At 41.2% G+C, this 21,620-nt stretch overlaps 1 protein-coding gene and 1 long non-coding RNA gene across 4 annotated transcripts in view; both read right to left on the bottom strand.

Annotated features, from left to right (window-relative positions):
• The window catches only part of fat1a (FAT atypical cadherin 1a), a gene marked incomplete at its 5' end in the record, with an annotated part of 74,504 nt that extends 53,892 nt beyond the window's left edge, over nt 1-20,612 (bottom strand). For 2 of the 3 annotated variants that reach the window (XM_083909429.1, XM_083909430.1), the window contains 2 exons: nt 3,810-4,124; nt 17,351-20,522. In XM_083909429.1, coding sequence (XP_083765555.1) covers nt 3,810-4,124; nt 17,351-20,522 — 3,487 coding nt within the window. Of the gene's footprint in view, nt 1-3,809; nt 4,125-17,350 lie in introns of all 3 variants that reach the window. The other variant, XM_083909428.1, reaches the window with a different exon arrangement.
• LOC310943781 lies at nt 10,813-11,779 on the bottom strand. The gene is made up of 3 exons (XR_014593118.1): nt 11,667-11,779; nt 10,997-11,102; nt 10,813-10,914 (listed from the first exon to the last, which is right to left on the bottom strand). It is a non-coding gene; the product is annotated as an uncharacterized lncRNA (long non-coding RNA).
• Nucleotides 20,613-21,620: the final 1,008 nt, after the last annotated feature.

Below are 21,620 nucleotides of genomic sequence, written 5' to 3'. Positions count from 1 at the left end.
AATTATCCAGCAGTGTATATGACGTTAACCAGGACAATAACATACTTTATTTTATTTATTCAAGGAACGTTTTAATTTAAAAGAGTGTTTATTTCTGGACATGTTGATACTGTGCAACCGTCTGTAATAAAAGTGCCTGTGTGACATTTCGCACGCAAGTGGCTTCGACTTGGAACTGTCATTTTTTGTCATTACTTAAACGAAAAATCGAGATAAATATTGAGATGTAACTTTTGGTCCCAGTCCTAATGTGAGGTATTTTCTGGTTAATCTATTACAACCCAGACCAAAACAGCGTTAGCTAACAGCTTGTAGTTACAAGACTTCCAACCCTTCATGAACTTGAAAGCATTCTTTGAGCTGGTATTTACTTTGTCTCCTCATCATTCCAAAAACATACCGGCTTTTTATTTCTGGGTCAAAGCCCCGGGGTAGAAGCTGTAGAGCATGCGCAAAGTGCCTAGGCCAGTATGAGTCTGATTAAATGTATATACAATGGTAAATTGACCCAAAGTCGGATCATCAGGGAGCGTCTGACTTTCCATACGAGATACAGAATGAAACGATATAATGACATTGATATTGCTTATATTGCATTAAAATCTGTTCTTAAGCCCAATTTATACTCCTGCGTAAAGTGCTCTGCGTAGGCTACGCAGAGTCCTCTGCGTCGACGCAGAACCTGTTGTAGAGCCTCTGCGTTGTCTCCGGGTGCACAGAATATTTTTTAAGTGTCTGTCACTCCGTCAAGGGACAACCGAGACGGCAAGAGCTGCGATTGGTCCTCAGGACAGGCCGAGCAAAGCTGCTCTGTGCCGGCTCACAGTGAGCACCGAGCGTTATCAGAAGGCGGAGCTAAACACCGCCGAATTCGTCGCTGCCGAACTATAAATACGTCATATCTTAACACACACAGCAAATGTGTAGACTCTAAATGGCCAATTTCTCGCCTCAAATTATCTTAAAACTGCGTTCCGGGACACAGAAAAGTGACAAACGGCCACTGTTTCAACAACAACAGTCTTTCTCCCTCGGACGCCATTGCTCACTGTAGCCAAAAGCACAACAACCTTGCGCAGCGACCCCTACTGATCGGGCGGGAAATTGCAGCGCCTATCCGTCACCACGACGCAGAAGTATAAATGCTCGAGTGGTCTACGTGGTGACACAGACGGATAACGCATTACGCAGTCGGAGAAATATAATGTGGCCTTTAGCCCCGCCGCAACCGAGTATTGAAAAATTCAGTTGGATTAACATGGTTACATGTTTTTAAGGAGGGGATTTGTGCCACCAGGCAACTATAAGAACTGGTTCATCTTGTACAATTCAAGACCTGCTAACTAACATCCTGCTGACTGGTAAAAGTTCAATCCCGCGTGGCTCTGTCTCATTTTCTCTTTCTCTTCGGAGCCCTTCTAAAGTGAGGCTATATCGAGCCATTACATTCTGAGGTCTCGAAGACATCGGGATTGTCTGCAAGATGTCTGCTGGAGAGCAGAGCTGACCATGCACTGTAATCACAAACTTGAGCCAGAACAGCCAAAACAGCAAGACTTGTTTACTTGGCAGAAAAAAAAGTAGGACGAGGTCTTTCATCCTGGGCTTTACCGAGCCACAGTGGGGCTGTGCAGGAAAAAGGGCAACCAACGCCACCCAAGGCGTCAGGCAAAGCGTTCATATGTGTTTGAAACTTGACAGGCTATTTGGAAAGCAGCACAAGGCCATTGCCCATGATGGAGGACTAGCTAGTTAGCTTGGAACACATGCCTACAAAGTTCTAAAACCCACACACAAAACATAGGCTTTAACGTCTTTTCCTATTTCCCACCCCTTTGCAGAGCTTTGTAGACATGCCAAAACAGGGCCTATGCTTCCAAAGCAATTTTAGAACATGTAATTACAGAGACTGCATGTTATAAATTTAAACATTTCAAAAAACCTGTAATATGCGGGTGAATGTCATATTGAGTTGATAATGTGGCATGATATCAGGCCTGTTTTGACCGTGTTTAATACCGCAGATTCAAATAAATATAATATGTAATATTCCCTAATCCTTGGGGAAAATCAGTTTATTCATGAGGCCTGCTGTCTACGGAACGAACCATCTTCATAAATCACTGTTTTCTCTTGCTTTCAGCTACACTTGGCTCTATTTTTCTGTCTCCACCTGCTCGTCTACCTCCGTTTGCTGCCACAGTCTTTTTAAAAAAGATGGCCCCCAATGGACTTGACCATAAGCTTTATAATCAGTGATACTAGGAGTAGGAAATATTTACTCCAGTTAGGAAGACTTGTTCAACTGCTGAATAAGTGATGTAAGCGACAGTAAGATCACCATGGGCATTTGTCATGGAAAATTCTATGAACAATTCATCAGCATAAAAGGTCCATCCTGACGTGGGAAAAGAGAGACTTACAGTCTTGCAGCACCAAGACAAAACACTTTGCCGTTCAGTTTAAGAATGGCTATATATATATATATATATATATATATATATATATATATATATATATATATATATATATATATGTATATATATACTCTTGTATCATTATAACACTGTTATATGTGACTTTACTGAAGTTCCCATCAGTTTCTCTGTTCTTGCTCCCACACTTCTTATCACATGTAAGCTGATCTTGTCAACTGTGTAGAAGAATCACTGACCTAAGCTTTTCCCTTTTCTTTATCATTCTTTTTTTTCCCCCTCCTTTCTTTTCCTGTACATGGGGGGAGAGCCCAAATTTGAGCGGAGGCTTCTTTGGGAGACGTGCTTGCATGATGAATCCTTATTTGGTCAGAAAAATTCACATTGCCACTTCCAACAAAAATAACTCCAGTTTGTTGACGTGACTACCTTGGGAAACAGGACCACACACGGCAAGGGAAGACAAATTGGAGCAACTGCTTCACAGTACCACCACTCCTCATTTCAGTTAAATGAGCACTTGCATTCAAAGCAATGAGAGGTCAGAGTGTAATCACGGCAAGGAAGGAAAACAAATTCCATAATTTGCTTCAAGAGACAAAGACAGAGTCTCTTGTCATCTGTTAGTCGGCAAAAAAGTCACTTAAATGCACACTTATTCACGTGCTTGATTTTTCTTAGAGTTAGATGACATATTTTATACTTCAAACAAGAAGTAACAAGTATAAATCTGCAAATTTACAAAATAGCTCTGTCTGTACTCGGAGTTTCACTTTGCACCTATTACAAGTATTTTTTTTTTTCCTCCGCTGCTCAACTAAACATAGCCTGAACCAAATGAAATATTAATCATCACACCATCTCCAGAGCATGCATTTGAGAACACACTTTCTGTGTTCGAGTGGAAAACACCCCGTAGGCTCAACTCACTTCTGTCCTGGGTTAAAATAATATGTTCACACTGCTCTTGCTCTACACCAGAACGGAAACAGGCATCCCGCACCTTGTCATACATACGGCATACGATGAAGCATACTTCCAAGCCTAGATCTGAATCTCAAAGCCTGACAGGATTTGTAAAAGCATGCGTTTGACCCAAAATGTAGGTGATGGATTTGGTCTTTCAGGCTTAACTAGTACAAATCAATAAGGATATCTGGATTCATTTTTAATTTGGACTTCAGATAAAGTGTAAACTGACGAAAATACATTTTCATATCTAAGCCCTATGAGCCAATTTCTATGTTAATTAAACGTTTCCTTTCCAGTCTAGCAGCTATGTTCAAGGTTGTCATTTGTCCTGCAAGCCCACGACTGCTTCAAAAATGCAATTTTCTGTGACATGAACTGCAGCGCCATTTACAGTAATCTTACCTGTCTTGGTGTTGATGGCAAAGAAACCCTGAGGATTGCCACTTGTGATCCGGTAAGTGAGTTTATCACTGGCCTTGTCATCTGGATCCACTGCATTTATCTTGATGATTGACACATCTTTAGGGGAGTTCTCCACGACAGAGGGGTAGTAGACGGGTTCCGATGTTTGCGGCGCATTATCGTTGACGTCCTGCACTTCGATGTAGACCTCGACGAAGGCCGAGAGTGGCACCACACCGCGGTCCATGGCGTAGACTGTGAGCCAGTAGTGGGGTATTGACTCATGATCCAGCGCTTCTTGCGTTCGAATGATACCTAAGAGATGAGAGAGACGTAAACAAACTCCTCAGTCTACATCATGTCAGGGAACATTTTTATGTGTCGCACATGCCTCGAGTGTCACATTACTACCTGCAGCACCAGTGATCTCTGAAATCAGAAGAGAACAGATGCTGGAATACCAGCTGCCTCTGAACAGGCAGATGTCAGGATTGGTGAAAGCACCTCCTCTGTAATGTCAAGGTGGCATATTGACAACAGCCAGTCAGCGCTCGCTTGTTTGCATTCACTGCCAGGGACATTTTTAACTGCTATGTGGGGGCTGTAACCTTCAGCTGAGAAAACAGAAAAGCTTTCAGAAACACAAAGTTTACAATGGTTAAATGGGAGAGGGGAGGATGGGGAAACTACGCAATTTGAAAAACTTAAAAAGACCGAGACCATAAAGAAGTGTGCACAGAGGATAAATAGCATTAACACATTGTGTGTTCTGATCAACGACATGCTTAAGTAATTGTGACATCTGTCAACACAGGTTTAGAAGGTTAAATGGGGAAAACTGGTAAGCAAAGTGCCTGTTCTTGGTTGTTCTTTCAGGGGAAAAGCTAACAGCAAAGTTCACAGGAGTGTGTTTGCTTTAGTGCTTTTCATCTCTGTCCGACCCCACTTCCAAACACTAGCCAGGTGATCTGTATGTATTTTCTAGGAAAGGGCAAGTATGCATGTATTTTAGTTTGGGAGAGAGGATGTGCACGCATGACAATGGCTGTTGTAGCACTTTTAGAGGACATTAACATTTGTTGACAGTTCTCGTCAAGTTTTTCGTAATCGTAATTTTTGTTTTGTTGACCTACGCCAGGAGGTATGTTTTTGCTGGGGTTTGTCTGTTTGTCTGTCTGTTAGCAACATTACTCGAAAAGTCACAGACGAATTTGGATGAAATTTTGAGGAAATGTCCACAATGGGAACTGAAATAAGTAATTAAATTCTGGGCGTGATCCATAGATGCTATCACTATTTTTTATCGCTATTTTGTGGGGGGCTGAGCTGCCTTGGCGGAGGTCTGCGCTCTCGGAGTGCTGCTAGTTTTATTTTGTATTATGCTGTTAATCGTCACATGGCTACGAACCATACTTATCTTAACATATGAATTGTTGTTACAGATGAAATGACAATATTATGTCTTCAAATCTAAGTTAGTGTTAATATTAGGTGACCTCGAGTGTCATGAAAGGCGCCTCTAAATAAAATGTGTTATAGTTATTATTACCATTATTATAGCAGTCATCTAATTATTCTCTGAACATAAAAATAAACTAAATGGAGATCTCACAATATGTTCTTATTATTTAAGGTTCTCACAGGCAAGTACTGTGTTTGAACAGTGCATTTTTGTAGAGATCCTATTATTTGACCATGCACATAAATATCCAAAATCTTCCAGATAAAGAAAACAACCTTTAAACAAGGCACTTCCACTAAGTGGTAGCCATTTTTAACATTATCAGTGACACCTGGGCCTTTTCTGGTGTGAAAATTCAAAAAAGAGGCAACAAATAATAGGCAATGTCATTCCCATGAACACGGCTGTGGTAATGTATAGTATAATTTGACTGTTTTATTATCTGAAACAAGGATCACCACAGGGATCACCATGTTGGTGACCGTGGGCACCTGGTAGCCCGCAGGCAGCAAATACGGTGCCTTCACTTCACCTCACTTGCATGTATCCATATGATCATTCAGTAAAATATCAATGATATTGTTTATAAAAACTGATAATCGTTAGGAGTAAGCAATGGCAATAATGTGAATGCAATTGAATTCATAATATTAACCATTTAAATGATTAAAAAAAATGATGCATCAAATGTTAATATGGTAGCCGTCCATATTATTCTTTACCCTTCAGGTAGCCCTCGGTCTCAAAAAGGTTGGTGACCCCAGATCTAAAATCTAACCTAAGTAAATGATGGTATGAACACAACAGTGTCATTACGAGATATGGGTGTTGCCCATTTGCTACAATCAGTCAGAATCTAGGACACACTTCAACTCACTGCTAGCCCAGATAGGAAGCCTCCACAAAACCATACACAGGACATAAAGACATATTTCCGAAGTTCAAATAGTTTACATAGAGTGTCTCTTTGCTGCTGCTGCCATTGTTCACATACTGTATGTCACTTGATGAACCGCAATGGCGTGTAACCAAGAGCAGCCAACTCTCTCGCCTTCAGGAATGAAGCTTTCTCAGGAAACAAAAAACACCCCAAATGACAAAAATCTTAAATTTAACAAAATAGGGGAGTTTGGGGATGTGACTCATTTATTCCCTTGCCCTGCTTTGCATTATCATCCCTGCATTTTCTGTCTGGGGTTCTCTCTTGTCATTAGTTATCATTACAGCTCTCTCAAACTCAGCTTGAGGCAAGTAATAAAAAGAGTAGCCAGGCATGGGAAACCAGGTAGTTCCTAAATCCAGGACTCCCATGGCAAAAACAGCACAAGTCATAAATCAAGAATGAAATGACTTAACAAACTAATGACAAAAAATCTACAAAAGAGTAAGTGTTTGCCCAAGATAATGGAGAAGAGGACAGATCAGCACACGGAGAACGTTTGATATGTAGACATATATGCTCATGTAAAAGTGCAATGAAGACAAAGCGTGTTTGAGAGAAGAGAAAAATAGGAAAGGAAGAGACATGCTCATGCTTGTGTGCACATCTATTTGACAGGCCGACGCCAGCATAGCAGACAATTCCCCTTTCACGAGGGTTGTGCTTTTTGCACTGAGCTCTTTGCCTTGTATCTATCAGCACAGATAATGCCATTACTTCAGTTGTAACAACTACGTCTTCCAGAGGAATGTGCCTGTTAACACTTTCGTCTTCTCAAACTTAATGCCAATGCCAACCAGTTTTTTTCTTCATATTTTGTGACTGAAGATACCCAAAAACAGGCCAACCTGACCTCACAGCACCTTGAATAAAAAGGTATCTGCTCAGGCATTTGGGTTAAAAGGGGTCTAACAAAGCACATGAAAGGTGAATCTGAGGAATTCAGTTGCCACACCCATCCCATATACCTAGCCTACTCAGTAAAGCAGAAGCAAAACCTGCCCTAGGGCCTCAAGAAAAAAAGAAAAACAGACCGTCTTTGCCAGATTTGCTTTCCGCTTTTTTCCCCTGTTCTTTTCTTTCCCCTCTGGCTTTGTTCTTCAAAGTTACTTAAGCACAGTGGCAGCGAGGCGCAATCCTCAGACAACCGGTGGATCTTGAGCGATCATGAGCAAGCAGGTATTTTTGCATACATAGTGTACATCAATCAAGGTCTTGTGCAGACACACAATGTGTGCATTCAACACAAACCCTGCAGTCACAGTAAAGCCAGTTTGCTACACTTTTAGGAGGATGAAATTTGCTTTGGAAAAGCTGCGTGAAACTGTTCACTGCATGTCACAACTGGTCCAGTGAAACAAAGCAGAGTGCTACATTTTACATTTGCTGACAATGCAAAACCAAAACAGTCCGGTAAGTTGCTTTGACAGTCAACCAATGACCCAAAAAGCAATGGTACTCGAACCTCATGTCTCCTTCTTAACATGATGAACTTGAGTCTTTGAACTACCTTAAGTTAATTCTACTCACCCCTACCCCACATTCCTCAGCCTTCTCAGGCCTCAAGCTCACATGCTTCCATAAACTTTCTCAGTGCAACCCCCCCTACACCTTTCTCTTTCCACAGCCCTTGCAAAATGCTTTAAATTCCACCACACTGTAGGACCTAGCCTAATAGGAAAAGTCCTACACTAAACGTTCTGTTACCCAGCGACTTAATGTCACATTATGCCAAAGTTACCAGACATATGTATCTTAGATCCATGTTTCAAAGAGAATAAGCCTCCTTGTAATTTTTTAACATTGCGTCAGGGAATATTTTTATGCGTAACACATATCAAAATCAAATGTTTGGTTGGCGGATGTTAAAAGCACTGCCTGAGGTATTGACTTTATTATTTCAGTGCAATGTGATCTTCAGCGAAGACAAACAGTCGTTTGCATTTGAATTCACAGACATATTTTCAGAGATGGAGATAGATTAACAGATAACTGCATTTCTCCAGTGACTTCTCAAAATTACTTCAGCATTTGGAATGTGTCCATAGACCTGCATTTCCCACATTATTGTAGGGGCCAGCTCCACAGTAGGAGAGTATTCCTGTGTAGATGTTTCCCCACCCCTCCTCTCTCTTTTATATTTCATCATGTTTCCTGTTGGCCTTATATAATTACCATTTTGTTGTGCTTTTGTATAATGACATGATAGAATAAAGACTTAAAAATGCTGAACCACTAAGATGAGAAAAGCCTCTGTGAAATTTAAAACCATTTGAGGGCCCAAACTCATACACTCTATGGTGAACCACTGCCTGGTTTTCATTTCATGTTTCTATCAGCTTCATTGGGTTCGGAATTTATGCTTTGGTTATACATTATCAACAACAACAACATAACAATCTCTGCACATATTTCACAGCTCCATTTCATGCAATATACTACGACACCTAAGAAAAAAAAAAAGGAAAATGCTTATGGCAGTTTATGGTTAAACATTTAAAACACATAAAATCTGATATATCTGTTGCTATAAATGCAATTAACTCATTCATCTATGTATTAGTTTGAAGGGCACACCGAGGTCATAACACATTCGTCTCAGAGATAACCATAAAGATGACACAGGATCACACAAAAACCATGTCTAGCATATCTCCTTCAGTATTCTGGACAAACAATTACAGCCTATTGAGCCGGTGAGCCATTCCCACTTCATGCATCACTGTGCACACTGTATACAGTCATTACTGGCAGAAAAATGGCTGTCAACTGCAGGCTTAGGGGAAAATGGTACTGAAGGGAAGCTCCATCATTTCACCGGCCTAACCATGAAGAACAACAATGCTCTGTGCATCAGCGTAATCCTATTGTTTTCAGTTTGTTTATTTTACAGTGGAATATGAATCGATTTCACTGCCAGTCCTAATAATACAAACGCAGCATTTCTTGAACCATGAACAACTCACCCGGTGAAAACGTGAAGTCCATTTATTTGTGAGCATTAGAAAGAAAAACTCTTGCCTTCAATTGTTACATGTATGCAATTCATAAATGAAGTGGGATTTCTTTCCACTATATTTTATTTTATTTATTTATTTTTTAAATTGCCTATTAATTCCAGTCGAGATAGCTTTGGGGACTTCATTCTAACAATACAAAGCGTCCATTGTGACTGGGAACAGTGTTATTTCTAAGGCCTTTGAAAAGGCCACAGAGCAATTCTCCTTTGGCGCTTTTCCACTAGCTCCGGGCTACACGGCACTGAGCGACACGACACGAAACGGCACGGTTTAGTTGTGTTTCCACTACAGAGAACGTACCTTCTCAACGTGGGCGTGGTTATCACAACACGGCTGCAACCCGGCTGCGCGAAACTGCTATGACGTCTTATACGCGAGACACACACGCATATAAACAATGACGGACGTGGACTCGTTCTGTTGCTCGGTCTGTGGCATTTGTTCACACACAGAAGAGAAGATCGCCAGAAAAAGCTACAGGCGGCAAGAAGAAATACTGTGGAGGAGTACAGAGAAGTTTGGGAAGTCATACATCATGAAACTGAAGATGAGATGTTACGAGACGACGAGTGAGGGTAAGCTAATATAGTTGCTATCGCTAACTAGCTCATATACAGTACTGTGCAGAAACGATGTTGTTTTTTTGAGTATGTAATACTCATGCATGTCTTGAACCAGAAACATTAATTAAGGTTCCACTCCAGTATTAACAGAGTTGTGTTATTGTTCAAGTGTAAGGGTCGATCACACTAAATACTGGACACCTGTAGAGGATGTTTTTTTTAAAACAACAAAAAACTGCATACATATATTCTGATTGTGTTCCAGTATGGTGAAATAAAAATAATGATCCTCTATTGTCATTATAGCAACAATCTAATGGTGGCCTCAGACTTCTACATAGTACTGTACAATTGTACAGCGTAGTAATGACCGAAAGCAATCTCTATTTTTGGTATTCTGGTATTAACGTAAGCATGCTGCCTGTGTGTTTCAGATGGTTCTGTCACTCCTGAAAAGGAATGACTGTGATGTCCAGCTGGTGAAATCCATGGTGGTGATGACCTGCTGTGCTCTGCATAACCTGTGTGAAAATCATGGTGAGACCTATGACACTGAATGAGATGCACACACAGCAGCTACAGTGGTTAAACCTGTGGTGGCAGTGGCACAGGGTGTAGAGGAGGGCAGAGATGTAGGTGAGGGCCTGATGTGTCACTTCTTGTGAATTTGTAAAATGCTTTATTATTGTACTGTTTTTCACTGAATTACAAATAAAAGTTTGTACTTTCTGCAGAGATGTCTCCTTTTGTCTGTATACGTTTTGTTTGTAAAGGCTGCCACAATTAAAAGAAAAGAAATACGCATGACGTAATCACATAAGTCACATTGTTGTTTATTCAAACAAAAAAACACAGCAAACCAAAGTTAAATTGCACAGCAAATCAAATAAACTGTACATAGGTGGTGGAGTCCTAGGACAGGAGGGATATAGGTCACATGCTCCTGCCACCTATTGTCTGGACAAGCTGCCCAATCACTCAAAGGAATGCGTGGTTGAACGCAGCACTCCCGTGGTGTGGCGGTTACGTTGTGTCCGGTTCCACTCCTGCTACTGAACATCTTCCACCTGAAGCTCTGCGAGGACAGCTGTGTGCTTCTTTTTCTCTTCCCTACATAACACTACAGAGAAGAAAAAAGGGGTTATTAATCAAACCATTAAGGAAATACACAAATGCTGTAAATCATGTTTATTATTTCTTACCAGTTGCACAGATCTGTGGTCTGTGGCGAAGTTGGTGCCCCCGATAACGAAGCAGCTGATGGCTCTGCTGGGGTGGATGAACACTCCTCACATATGGAATGGGATTCTTGAACAAAAGAAGTGTACACATACGCTGTAATTACACGCATAACAATATATATATATTCAGCCACAGACTGAAACACCCTAAATGAAGGAGCTTTATCATTATTATTATCCTTTATTCCTCCCTGCAGCTGTTAGCTCTCAGTAGACAACATATAACCAGGCTCCTCATCCCATGTGCAATATACTGTCTTTTTGCAAAAGTGTAATATAGACATATAATATCCGATGCTCATTCTCTGTCTATAATGTAAATATAGAACCCATACTGTATATTCTGGTCTAGTCTGTTTTAACACGCAAAGACAAAACGTTACACGGTAGTAAGTCTAATTCATGACTTGTACAAATCTGGTTTCTTTTACAGGTTTACGTAATGTTTTGTTGTAGGTTGAGCACCTAATAGCGACATTGCTAACTAGCTAGCCAACTACGTTGTCTCGTGTAAACAGACGGACAGAGATTACCGACACACATGATGTTACTTTTATAATGTCTTGTTTAAGCGAGTTTATTCTCAGCAGTAGTTAAACGTTGCTCTCAGGCTGAAAATAAAAAAACTTACCGTTGGCGTGTGCAGAGTTATTGGAGTTGCTGTGTTACGCCGTGAGCGGACATCGACTCCCGGCAAGACCTGCTCGTTACGGGCGGCTCCGTCCAGCTCTCTGTATTTTGTCGTCTCCGACTAAACACAGGACAGTCTGGACCTCGTCGTTGGACCATGGAGTGTTCTTATGCAGAGTCGCCATGTCCAAGTATTTGCGCGCTACTATTTTTTGAAAAATGGTGAAATAGACTCCTGCATCCTGTATTTTATGTCGCGCTCATGACGCACCCAGTGACGACACTTCTGGCCAATCAGTTACCGGCAGTTTTGACCAATCAGCGCATAGTACCTGCGCATAGTACCGGCACCACTGAATGGAACCTCACCACCGCAGGTACTAAAAATAGTGCCGAGTTCCAGGTACTACGCTAGTGGAAACACTCGCTAAACCGTGTCGTGTAGTGTAGTGCCGTTTAAAGTCGGGCCGGTGGAAAAGCGCCACTTGATTCAATATCTCAGAATAATTTAGAAGCATTTACTTCACCCCTTGTCCTGAGGTACTCTCTGTCTGTGCTTCTGATAACAATGAGGGAAAATGCAGGGTCATCTTCCATTCATTTCTATACACTATGGCTATTCATTCATATGTCTAGAATATATATTCCGATTGTATGCAAGAACCTATGCAAACCTAAAGATGATATATACTTTCAACTAACAACACACAATTGGTACGGGACAATATAATGCTTGGGGATATTCACACCAGCTCTCCTAGATATCACTCCACTGAGCAGGACATGATACCCTGCTGGCTTCCCACCTGTCATTTCTATTTATAGTCATACCAAAACAACAACAACAACAACAACACAGAAGGCAACAAATCATTAAAACTTTGCTCATTCTTCCAGAACAATTAAATAATTCAGCATCATCCTGCGATGAAGATCTTGTCCTCCTCATTAAACAACAAAAAAGGACGATTTTCACACTACAGGAGCTATGATCATGGCTCTGGATATACTGTTGGATGTCATTTGGAGCATCTACAGTTCTTGAGGCTCCAACTGACCAGGAACAGCATCTGGCAGCCTCTCTGATACTATACTATACTATAAAATACATGAAACTAAGTTACTAATAGAGTGCATGTTTCTTTTATTGCAAAAGGTCAGGAAAAACTAACTTGAATGAGATTTGATGAAAATGTACTAGTGCTGCTGAAAGTAGTGTCAGTGGAGGTTTAATGTCACCTACTGGTTAAAATGCAAATCAGTCTTAATTGACAGTAATAACTTGAATTTCATTTTAATTTAAATGATTGCTTGACAAATGCATTTTAAATGTAATTGTCTGTGTGTATTTCAGCAACTGAAATAGTTGCAAAAAATCGAATGAGAGGATAAAAGCATGTCGGCATCATTTATATCTCTGCCATAATTTTGCAAATAGCCTTGGGTACTGATATTTAGATGCGTCTGTTGGGAACATGCAAGGTTTTCGAAATATCACTGCTGTTTGTACAACTAAGTGGTAGTGCCAGACTAGAACTTGTTCTGGTTCACAGTGGTTACTTGAAGTGTTAAATAATATAAAGCTTTGCTGCACTGGATTTAATTAATGTAAATAACAAGACATTCTTTTCAATATTCCTTTGAACCCACTATGAAAAGACGTATAGTCTGTAAAGCCATTTGCGTCAACAGGAATAGAAAATTATAAATGTAATTCATGAGAGCATGACATGAATTAACACACAATGAGGCACATCCTCTGCATAAGGCAGCCTCAAGTTTCTTTAAAAAAGATTTAATGGACTGAGAGACCGACATACTTTTAACTAGGGAAAGTGTGTTTTTCATTTAGCAACCTACAATCAACTCTGTCCCGCTGCACATTCCTGGCCCTGTCTCCACAGTAACAGCACTCAAGCAAAGACTATTTGGAATCATGTGCCACTTTGCAGTCCCCCTTTTATCTAAGACACACAGAGACTCGATAGAAAAGCAGGTACAGCTCACGAGGTAGCAGTTTGTTAACTATGACACATCACTGATAGCGAAAAAAAAAAGAAAGTATTTTCAGTATGCTTAAGAGTTTACTTTATCAGAACAAGTGTGGAAAAGAAAGTTGCGCAGAACTGTTAACTTGCTAACAGGACTTTGTCGTTTTGAATCAAACTGCTCAATTTGCTCTCACAAAGAACACATTTGCAGCACATGCAGCAAATGGAATCAAGTTAAAAGGGCATCGCATATATTATCCAACAGAGAAGGACAATGCACACATTATACAATCAGCATCTGTGTCTCGTCTCGACTGAAGACGGTCTCTGGTCGTCTTGTTTACTGGATGGTTTCACTTCAAACTGAGAAACAATTTGCTTTGAACAGCTGTACAGTCAAATCTAGCTCCATACCATGTGATCTAAATGAAGGAGTCAATGCGTTGAGCAGACTTTAAATAAAGCCTTAAAATGACCTCCTGGGTAAGTGGCTCGTTCCCTCTGGCGTTACCGCATTACTGCTACGTGTGCTTTTGACTCATTCGGGCTCACCCACACTTGCACAATCTTTCCAGACAGAATGAAAAGACAGTTAAACATTGGCAAAAAAAAAAAAAAAAAACACCTTCTCCATTATGTTTCCGAATGTAATTTGTGTCAGGTTCAATACCAGAGAAGTGAAGAGTGGATATCATTATGACAAGCATTGTTTTATTCCAGGCTTTGTGTGTTTTACAAATGAATACCGCTGCAACAGTTAGTGGTTCATATATCATCATTTTCTTTTCATTATTTTTCAAATCTCGACAGAGATGTGTGCAAGAGTATGCGAGTGTCATGTTTTGTTATTCGAACAGGGAACTGGGTATTGTTTTAACATGTAAAACAAAATGTCATTACTACATTGGCAAATTTGCCTCACTTTGCCTCTTTGCCTTGAAAACCAACATCAGTTAAGAACCTCTAGAACCTGCAACATAGCAGCCACTTAGATCACACCGGCCCCCACAAGATAAGTTATGCTTCCTCTCTAGAACAAAATGGAGGATAGACAAAAGTGCACTGATGACATGGAAAAACCTCCTTCAAACTCTGAGCATTACATATTTTCTCAAAGTTGGCTAAAGGCTAAACGCTGATGCCAGAATTGCTTTAGACAGCATCTTGCTTTGATGCTTTGTGCTGAAGAGCCTCTAATATATCAAGGTTAGGTGTCAGTGCTTAACAGTAATTATTTGTCAAAAAAAAACAACATTGCTCTACTAATAACAAATATTTCAACTGAAGCGAGGAATGAAAAATTTGGTCTAAAGCATGGGCAGGGGCCCAGAAAAAGAGACCTGATAAGTGTAAGTTTAAATTGAGATGGCACCGAGCCAGTGACCGGAGCGCTTTTTAATAACAAAGAGAATGTCTGGGCAAACAGTTGCCATGGCCTCGCTAAGCAAGCCGACAGAAAAAGAGCCATATTTGGAAAGAAAGACGTGGCTTGCATTAAACAATTTCATTGTATTTAAATGGTGAAAATGAGTGCGGCACTACAGCAATCATGGACACCATTCTTAAATTTAGTTGTTTATGTCTCAAAAACAAAAGAAAGGCTTGTTTTTTTTCTCTCTGGCAGTCAAGTGGGTAGCAACTATGGCCTTCTACTAAATACATTCTCTGTTCACGTTTGTTAGATACACCTACTCCATGAGCATCAGTCACTGTCTACTTGCATCAGCGATCACACGGCGTAATTCTTTCCACAGCAACACTTCGTTTCACACAGAGTAATACTGTTGTTTGTGTATTGTTATGAATGCCTCAATAGGAGAACTGGCTAAGGGAAAAGTAATTTATATTGTAGTAATAGAACCAACAAAACACTGCATCACAGATTTAGACAACTGAAAATGACTGGCTGATGTATACTTAGCAAACACATGTGCAGGGGTTTAGGATTTCAAGCATAAAGTAAAACAGGAAAAGGCTCAAGCCATTTTCCCCCTCACTCCTTCCCACTCGGAAAAAGCAAATTCCATATCTGAAGGTGTGTGGCTCCTGGCATTTTTTTTTAATGCCGCATTTTCATTTGTTTTCTAATTTTAAACCATTTAAAAAAAAACTCTCTGGTTAAGATTCACAACATGCAGCTGCAGAGCACAGTATATAAGCGGGGTGTGCACCAAAGCTTACATTTTCCTTTAAGGAGCATGATATTTTAAATGCATATGGTAGCCGAACACACCACACCCTTCATCTTGTGAAATCATAGGAGGGGCATTACCACCTTGGCTGTATTTAGTCGTCTACTGACCCCCAGATGTAATCCATAATCACAAGACCAATCCAGGACAATCCTATCATTGAACCTCCTGATAATCACTTAATATGAGCCCTGTGGGATTAAGTAGACAGAGCTTTCAGAACTACACTCCACATAAGATGAGAAATATCACTTGGTTGCATGTGGTCAATGCAGTAGTGTATTAAAATCTTCACAACTCCTACTTTACCTGTACATACATTTTTAAAAAAAAAAACAGTCTCTTATTATAAACTGTGGTGAACAGAAACATAATCACTAGTTGAAGCACATCTGTTCCTTAAACAAAACCATACTGCAGACCAGGCATAGACCAGGACTGCCACAGAAAGGATCACCTCAGCCCAGAACTGACAAAAGGCCACAGAAAACAGATCGTTTAAAAAGCCTCTTCTACATCACATTAAAGGCTCAACCCTGCATGGTAAATTTACCATGTAAAAAAAAAATAAGTCCCAAAATCCTGACGTTATATTCTGTCAACTTCTTATTCAACAACCATCCAACTGAAAACAGTACAACTGTAAAAGGTATGAAGCAGACTAATATATTTTAATTTAATCTCTATCTTTTTTAATAGAGATATGAACCTTTGAGTTTGCATATGCCAATTGAAATCTATTTATTATGCATTAGGTTTCACAGCCTACTTTAGGCCTTAAACATGTAGAATGCAGAGAGAAATTCAATTTCAAATACGAAAAAACAAATCACATTAAGCCGTCTGAGAATGTTAGTTAGTTAGAAAAAGGAGGCCAGAGAGCCAGGTCCAAAACATTCAAATCAGGTGATTGCAGGGTTTTTGGGTAGGAACTCCTGAAATTCCAGACTGCTCATTTGGATGTAATTTGAGTCAGATGTTTCAGACATTCTGTGCAGCTGAGCAACTATTAACATATTTTCAGCAACCTAAAAAAAGGACCCTGCAAACAAATCCTTGCCTCCATTACAATACTGTACCCTGAGGTCAGACAGATTTCATTGAATTAGGCATATGATGACAAAAAGCCTCCTATCCTATTTTAATGTGAACATTTGAATTGTTTTGAAAGGCTAGTGTGTATCGACACAGTGAGAGGAAAAGAGGGTGAAGTCACTCGCAATCTTATAAGTACCTCAACAGTTACTCAAGAATGCCCAAACAGGTCTGAGAGACAGCTGGCCCATCTGTTCCTGTCGTCATTTCTCTCAAAGAAGAAAAATGACTGGAATCACGAACCTTAATCCGTGTCCTGGATCCTCATTGTTCCACAGCGTGACATGACTAAATAAACTTGTGCTGCATAAAACTTTCCTACTATTTTTTTTTTTCAACCTGATGCACATCTATTTCCTACATAAACAAAAGCTAGCTCTGTGAAGACATTGAGATAAGAGACTCACCTGTTTCCTCATCAATGGTAAATATCCCCAAGCCAGAGCCATCTCGTATGGAGTAGCGGATCTCTCCATCTTGTCCACTGTCATCATCCTCAGCTGTTACAGTCATTACTGAAGTCCCAACATCTGCATCCTCTTTTATAAATCCCTTTTCCACAAATGATCGGTATAAAGGCCTGTGCAGGTTCTCGTTCACATCCACCACATCCACCTCAATGAAGCAGGTTGATGACAAGGATATAGGCTTTCCTTTGTCTTTAGCCTTTGCCGTGATGTTGTGCACCTGTTTTGTCTCGTAATCTAGATTTTGCACGATCCGCACGGCTCCGCTGACTTTGTCCACTTCGAATTTCCCGCCTCCATTATCAATAAGGCTGTATCGTACCTGACCGGAAGGTCCAATATCAGGGTCATGAGCCTCCAGCCACATAATAACAGTGCCGATGGGAAGGTCTTCCCTCACCTTCACGTGGTAATTGGGGGGGACAAATGTAGGTGGATTATCATTCACATCGTCTAAGGTGATCCTAAGTTGTACAGTGGACACTAGCTGTGGCTCATTCACTGCCTGGTCACGTGCCGCAATCTTCAAAGCGTAAACTGGACTGAGCTCCCGATCCAGTGGCTTTGTCACAGTCACCACACCAGTCTCTTCGTTAATCGCGAATTGATCCGTGCCTCCCAAAATTGAATACTTAACAACGCCATTGCTTCCCTGATCCTTGTCTGTCGAGTCTACCTGGATGATTTCCGTTCCGACAGGTGTGCTCTCACTTATTTCAACTGAATAGGAATCTTGCAAAAATTGAGGGCTATTGTCATTGGCATCTAGGATCTTTACATCCAAGAGGCGAGATGATGATTTCTGCGGAATGCCAAGATCATAAACGGTGACGTTGAGGGTATAATGGTCCGTTGTTTCTCTGTCAAGAGGAGAATACACCAGAAGCCAACCAGTTTCCATATCTACTTTGAAGCGGCTTTCTGTATCTCCCCCTGAGATAACAAATACTAGTTTTCCATTGAAGCCACTATCTGAGTCTGTGGCACTTAAATGGACAATCCGGGCTCCAACAGGAAGGTCCTCTTTCACTTCAATAACACTGGGGAAAGATTCTACATACTGCGGCGAGTACCGGTTGACTGAGTGAATGTCCAAAAAGTTGTCCTCTGTCTCGGGTTGCGTGTGGATTTTGCTGCCCTGAAGCAACTTCTCAGCCAACATGGTGGCAACGCCAGTTTCAACACATTTTATCTGGACAGGCTTACGTGCCGTGATGACGGTTATGTTCATGAGCATTGGCTGGGTATCGTGCTCGCCATCGGTTGCTATGATTTGTAAGCTATGAAAGGACACTTTAGCTGCCTCTCCCTCACTCAGCGTGTGCTTCAGCGAAAGCATGCCAGAGTTCGGGTTCAGTTCGAACAGGTCAAGATCATTCCCGCCTTTAAGTTTGTACCGTACAAGCTGCAGTTCATCAGCATCTATAGCAGAGACCGTTGTTATCTGCTCTTCCACGCCATGGTCCCTTGGCACGGTCACTTCACAGTCTACATTTTCAAACAGGGGCTTATTGTCATTGAGATTATTTAATGTTATTTTGACTGATGCCTCCACCTCTCTCCGGAAAGGGGATCCCCAGTCTGATGCCCTGACTTTGAGATTGTAAATCCGGGGCATGAGCTCATAATCTAGGACTTCTGAGGTACTGATAACACCAGAGAAGTAGTCAATGACAAATGGCTGAGGGCTCATATTGGTAATGCTATAGGTCACATAGCCATTCTCACCTCTGTCTAGATCCGTGGCTTTAACCGTTACCACACTGGTCCCTACGGGTACATTCTCATCAACAGTGGCATCATAAGATGTCTGCTTGAACTCGGGTGCATTGTTGTTTACATCAATCACATCAACAATCACTTTTGTTGCCGCCTTTCTGTCACTGGTGATCACATCTAGCTCATACTGGGGGGCAATATCAGCAGTGATTCTTCCAGCAGTGCTGATTAAGCCAGTATCTGGATTGATAATAAATTTGTTTTTGTCAGATTTGTGTCTGAAAGCATATTTTATATGTGGATACTTTGGCACAGCTGTTACCATAGTGACAGGTGTATGAAAGGGGGCAAATTCACTCAGATTGACTCTGTACACTGCCTTTTCAAAAACAGAAGGGCCCACTTTGAACTGTGCTGAAGTGACATGCACCAATTTTGCAGAAGAAAATTGAGGGGGGCTGCCTTTGTCTTTAGCCTGTAAAGTAAGGTTGTATCCAAAAGGCTGGCTGTCCCAGTCAACATCTTTCACTGCTTTTATTTTATACTCTTTGCTCCCGGGGCTACTTCTAACAGCTTTAAACTGTTGTAGCGGGTCACCAGCAACAATGCTCAAAGATGCTATCTCTCCATTTGGTCCCTGGTCATTGTCTTCCACTGTCACAATAGCATAGGTGGGGTCGTGGTCTGTATCGGATGGGGCCAAGGATACTGCAGTGATGACAGGCGCATACTCATTGGCCTGCTCCACCCTGACTGCAAGCTTGGCCATGCTACTGAAGCCACTGCTACCGTACAACTTCATGCCTCTATCCACCGCGAGGATCTCTAACTCGTACAGCTTCGTCTCAGAGAAGTCCAGTTTGCCGGTCAGCGTCACCACACCGCTGGTTGGATGAACCGCAAACATGTCCGTCCACTCTCTGAAACTATAGTAGTATTCTCCATTCGTACCGATGTCGGCATCAGTGGCCATGACTTTGGCCACACTTGTGCGTATGGCTGTGTTCTCTGGCAGAGAGATACTGTAGGATGTTGGTGAGAAGAGAGGCCTCAGATCGTTGGTGTCCAGTACCTGCACCTTAACTCTAGTGCGACATTCTAAGTTGGTGCTCCTCTCTGAGGCCTTAACAGTAAGCATGTAGTGGTCCTTAACCTCCCGATTGAGAATGGCAGTGCTGCCACCTTTGGTCCTTATTCGCATAAAACTGAAATCTCCCAACAGGTAGTCCTCAGCTTTGAATAGGTTCTCGTTGTCTCCAGCAATGATTTTGTACCGTACTTCCCAGGCTGGGTCCGTGATATAGATCCCCATCTTGGTGTGACTCTCTAAATAAGTCTTAGCAGCAGAGTTCTCATAAATGGTGGCGTTGTAAACGGAGTGGGTGAATTGCATGGAGGCAGCCCTTGCCATCCTTAGGTTCCCTGCGCAACCACAGAGCAGCTGCAGGAGCAGCGCGAGCAGCGAAACCAAGCACTTCCCCATTATCGTACCGTGATCGTCACAGAACCACCTGGAAAGAGACAAAAATATATTAATTAATGACACTTACATATGCATCTAATATCAAATTTACCATAATTGCTACTGATCATGTTTAAAAAAACAACTATTTTTCTTTCTGTGTTTTCTTTTGCAGGTGTCCTGACAAGATTTAAACTGCATATGTGTTGAAATGATATGTAATGGCTGGGCTGATACATGGCTAAATAGTCTCCTATGGAAAGGATGAGGCAGAGCAGTCAGCCAGGTGACAAGATTTAATCCCACACTGCTGCCATGTCTGCACAATGCCATTTGGCAACGGTGTGCATTTAATTTATCCAAACATCAGCTTAATGAGCTCAGAAAAAAAAAAAGATCTAGCAATATGGAAACATTGTTTTTTTAATTAACAAAAACACATTCTCAACATAAAATCACACATTTTAGCGCTGCTTAATTTTATCTTCCTTGAAAGTGCTTGTTTTCCCACTTCTACTCGCCCACAGGCGATTAAACTATCTAATATGGGAGCGAGAACTTACATCTACGCTCGACTTCTCTGCCAGAAAAACCATCAGAATAAATAAATAAATAAATAAATAATCTGCCGTTTTAAATCAAAACACACTGCTGCTCTTTGCAATCTCGTCAAGCTACAATCACGATTAAAATCAAGTGGGGATGAGACCAGGGAAAAAATGCAGATTCATTCGTTTACAGCCGCTTTACAGCATCTCTGCATGCGAGTGTGTACAAAGGCAAATGAAAAAGGGGGCAATAGGTTGGTATGTTGGCAGCAAAGCTTGTATGTAAGATAACCCACATTATTTACTTTTGGCGTGTCAAACCAAAGCCGACCTAGGGTTTGGTTAGGAGTGGTTTATGTGCGGTTAATGAGTGACAAAGTCGAGCAGCTCAATCCACCTCAAATCTGAAACTATCGCCTGCAGGTACAAAAGAACCATCTGCTCTTGGAAGACCATTGTAAAAAAAAAAAAGAAAAAGTGG

Source organism: Microchirus variegatus (assembly GCF_963457635.1).
Source record: "Microchirus variegatus genome assembly, chromosome: 23".
Lineage (NCBI taxonomy): Eukaryota > Metazoa > Chordata > Actinopteri > Pleuronectiformes > Soleidae > Microchirus > Microchirus variegatus.
The sequence above is the reverse complement of the archived record's forward strand: the minus strand, read 5'-3'. Positions and strand labels throughout refer to the sequence as shown.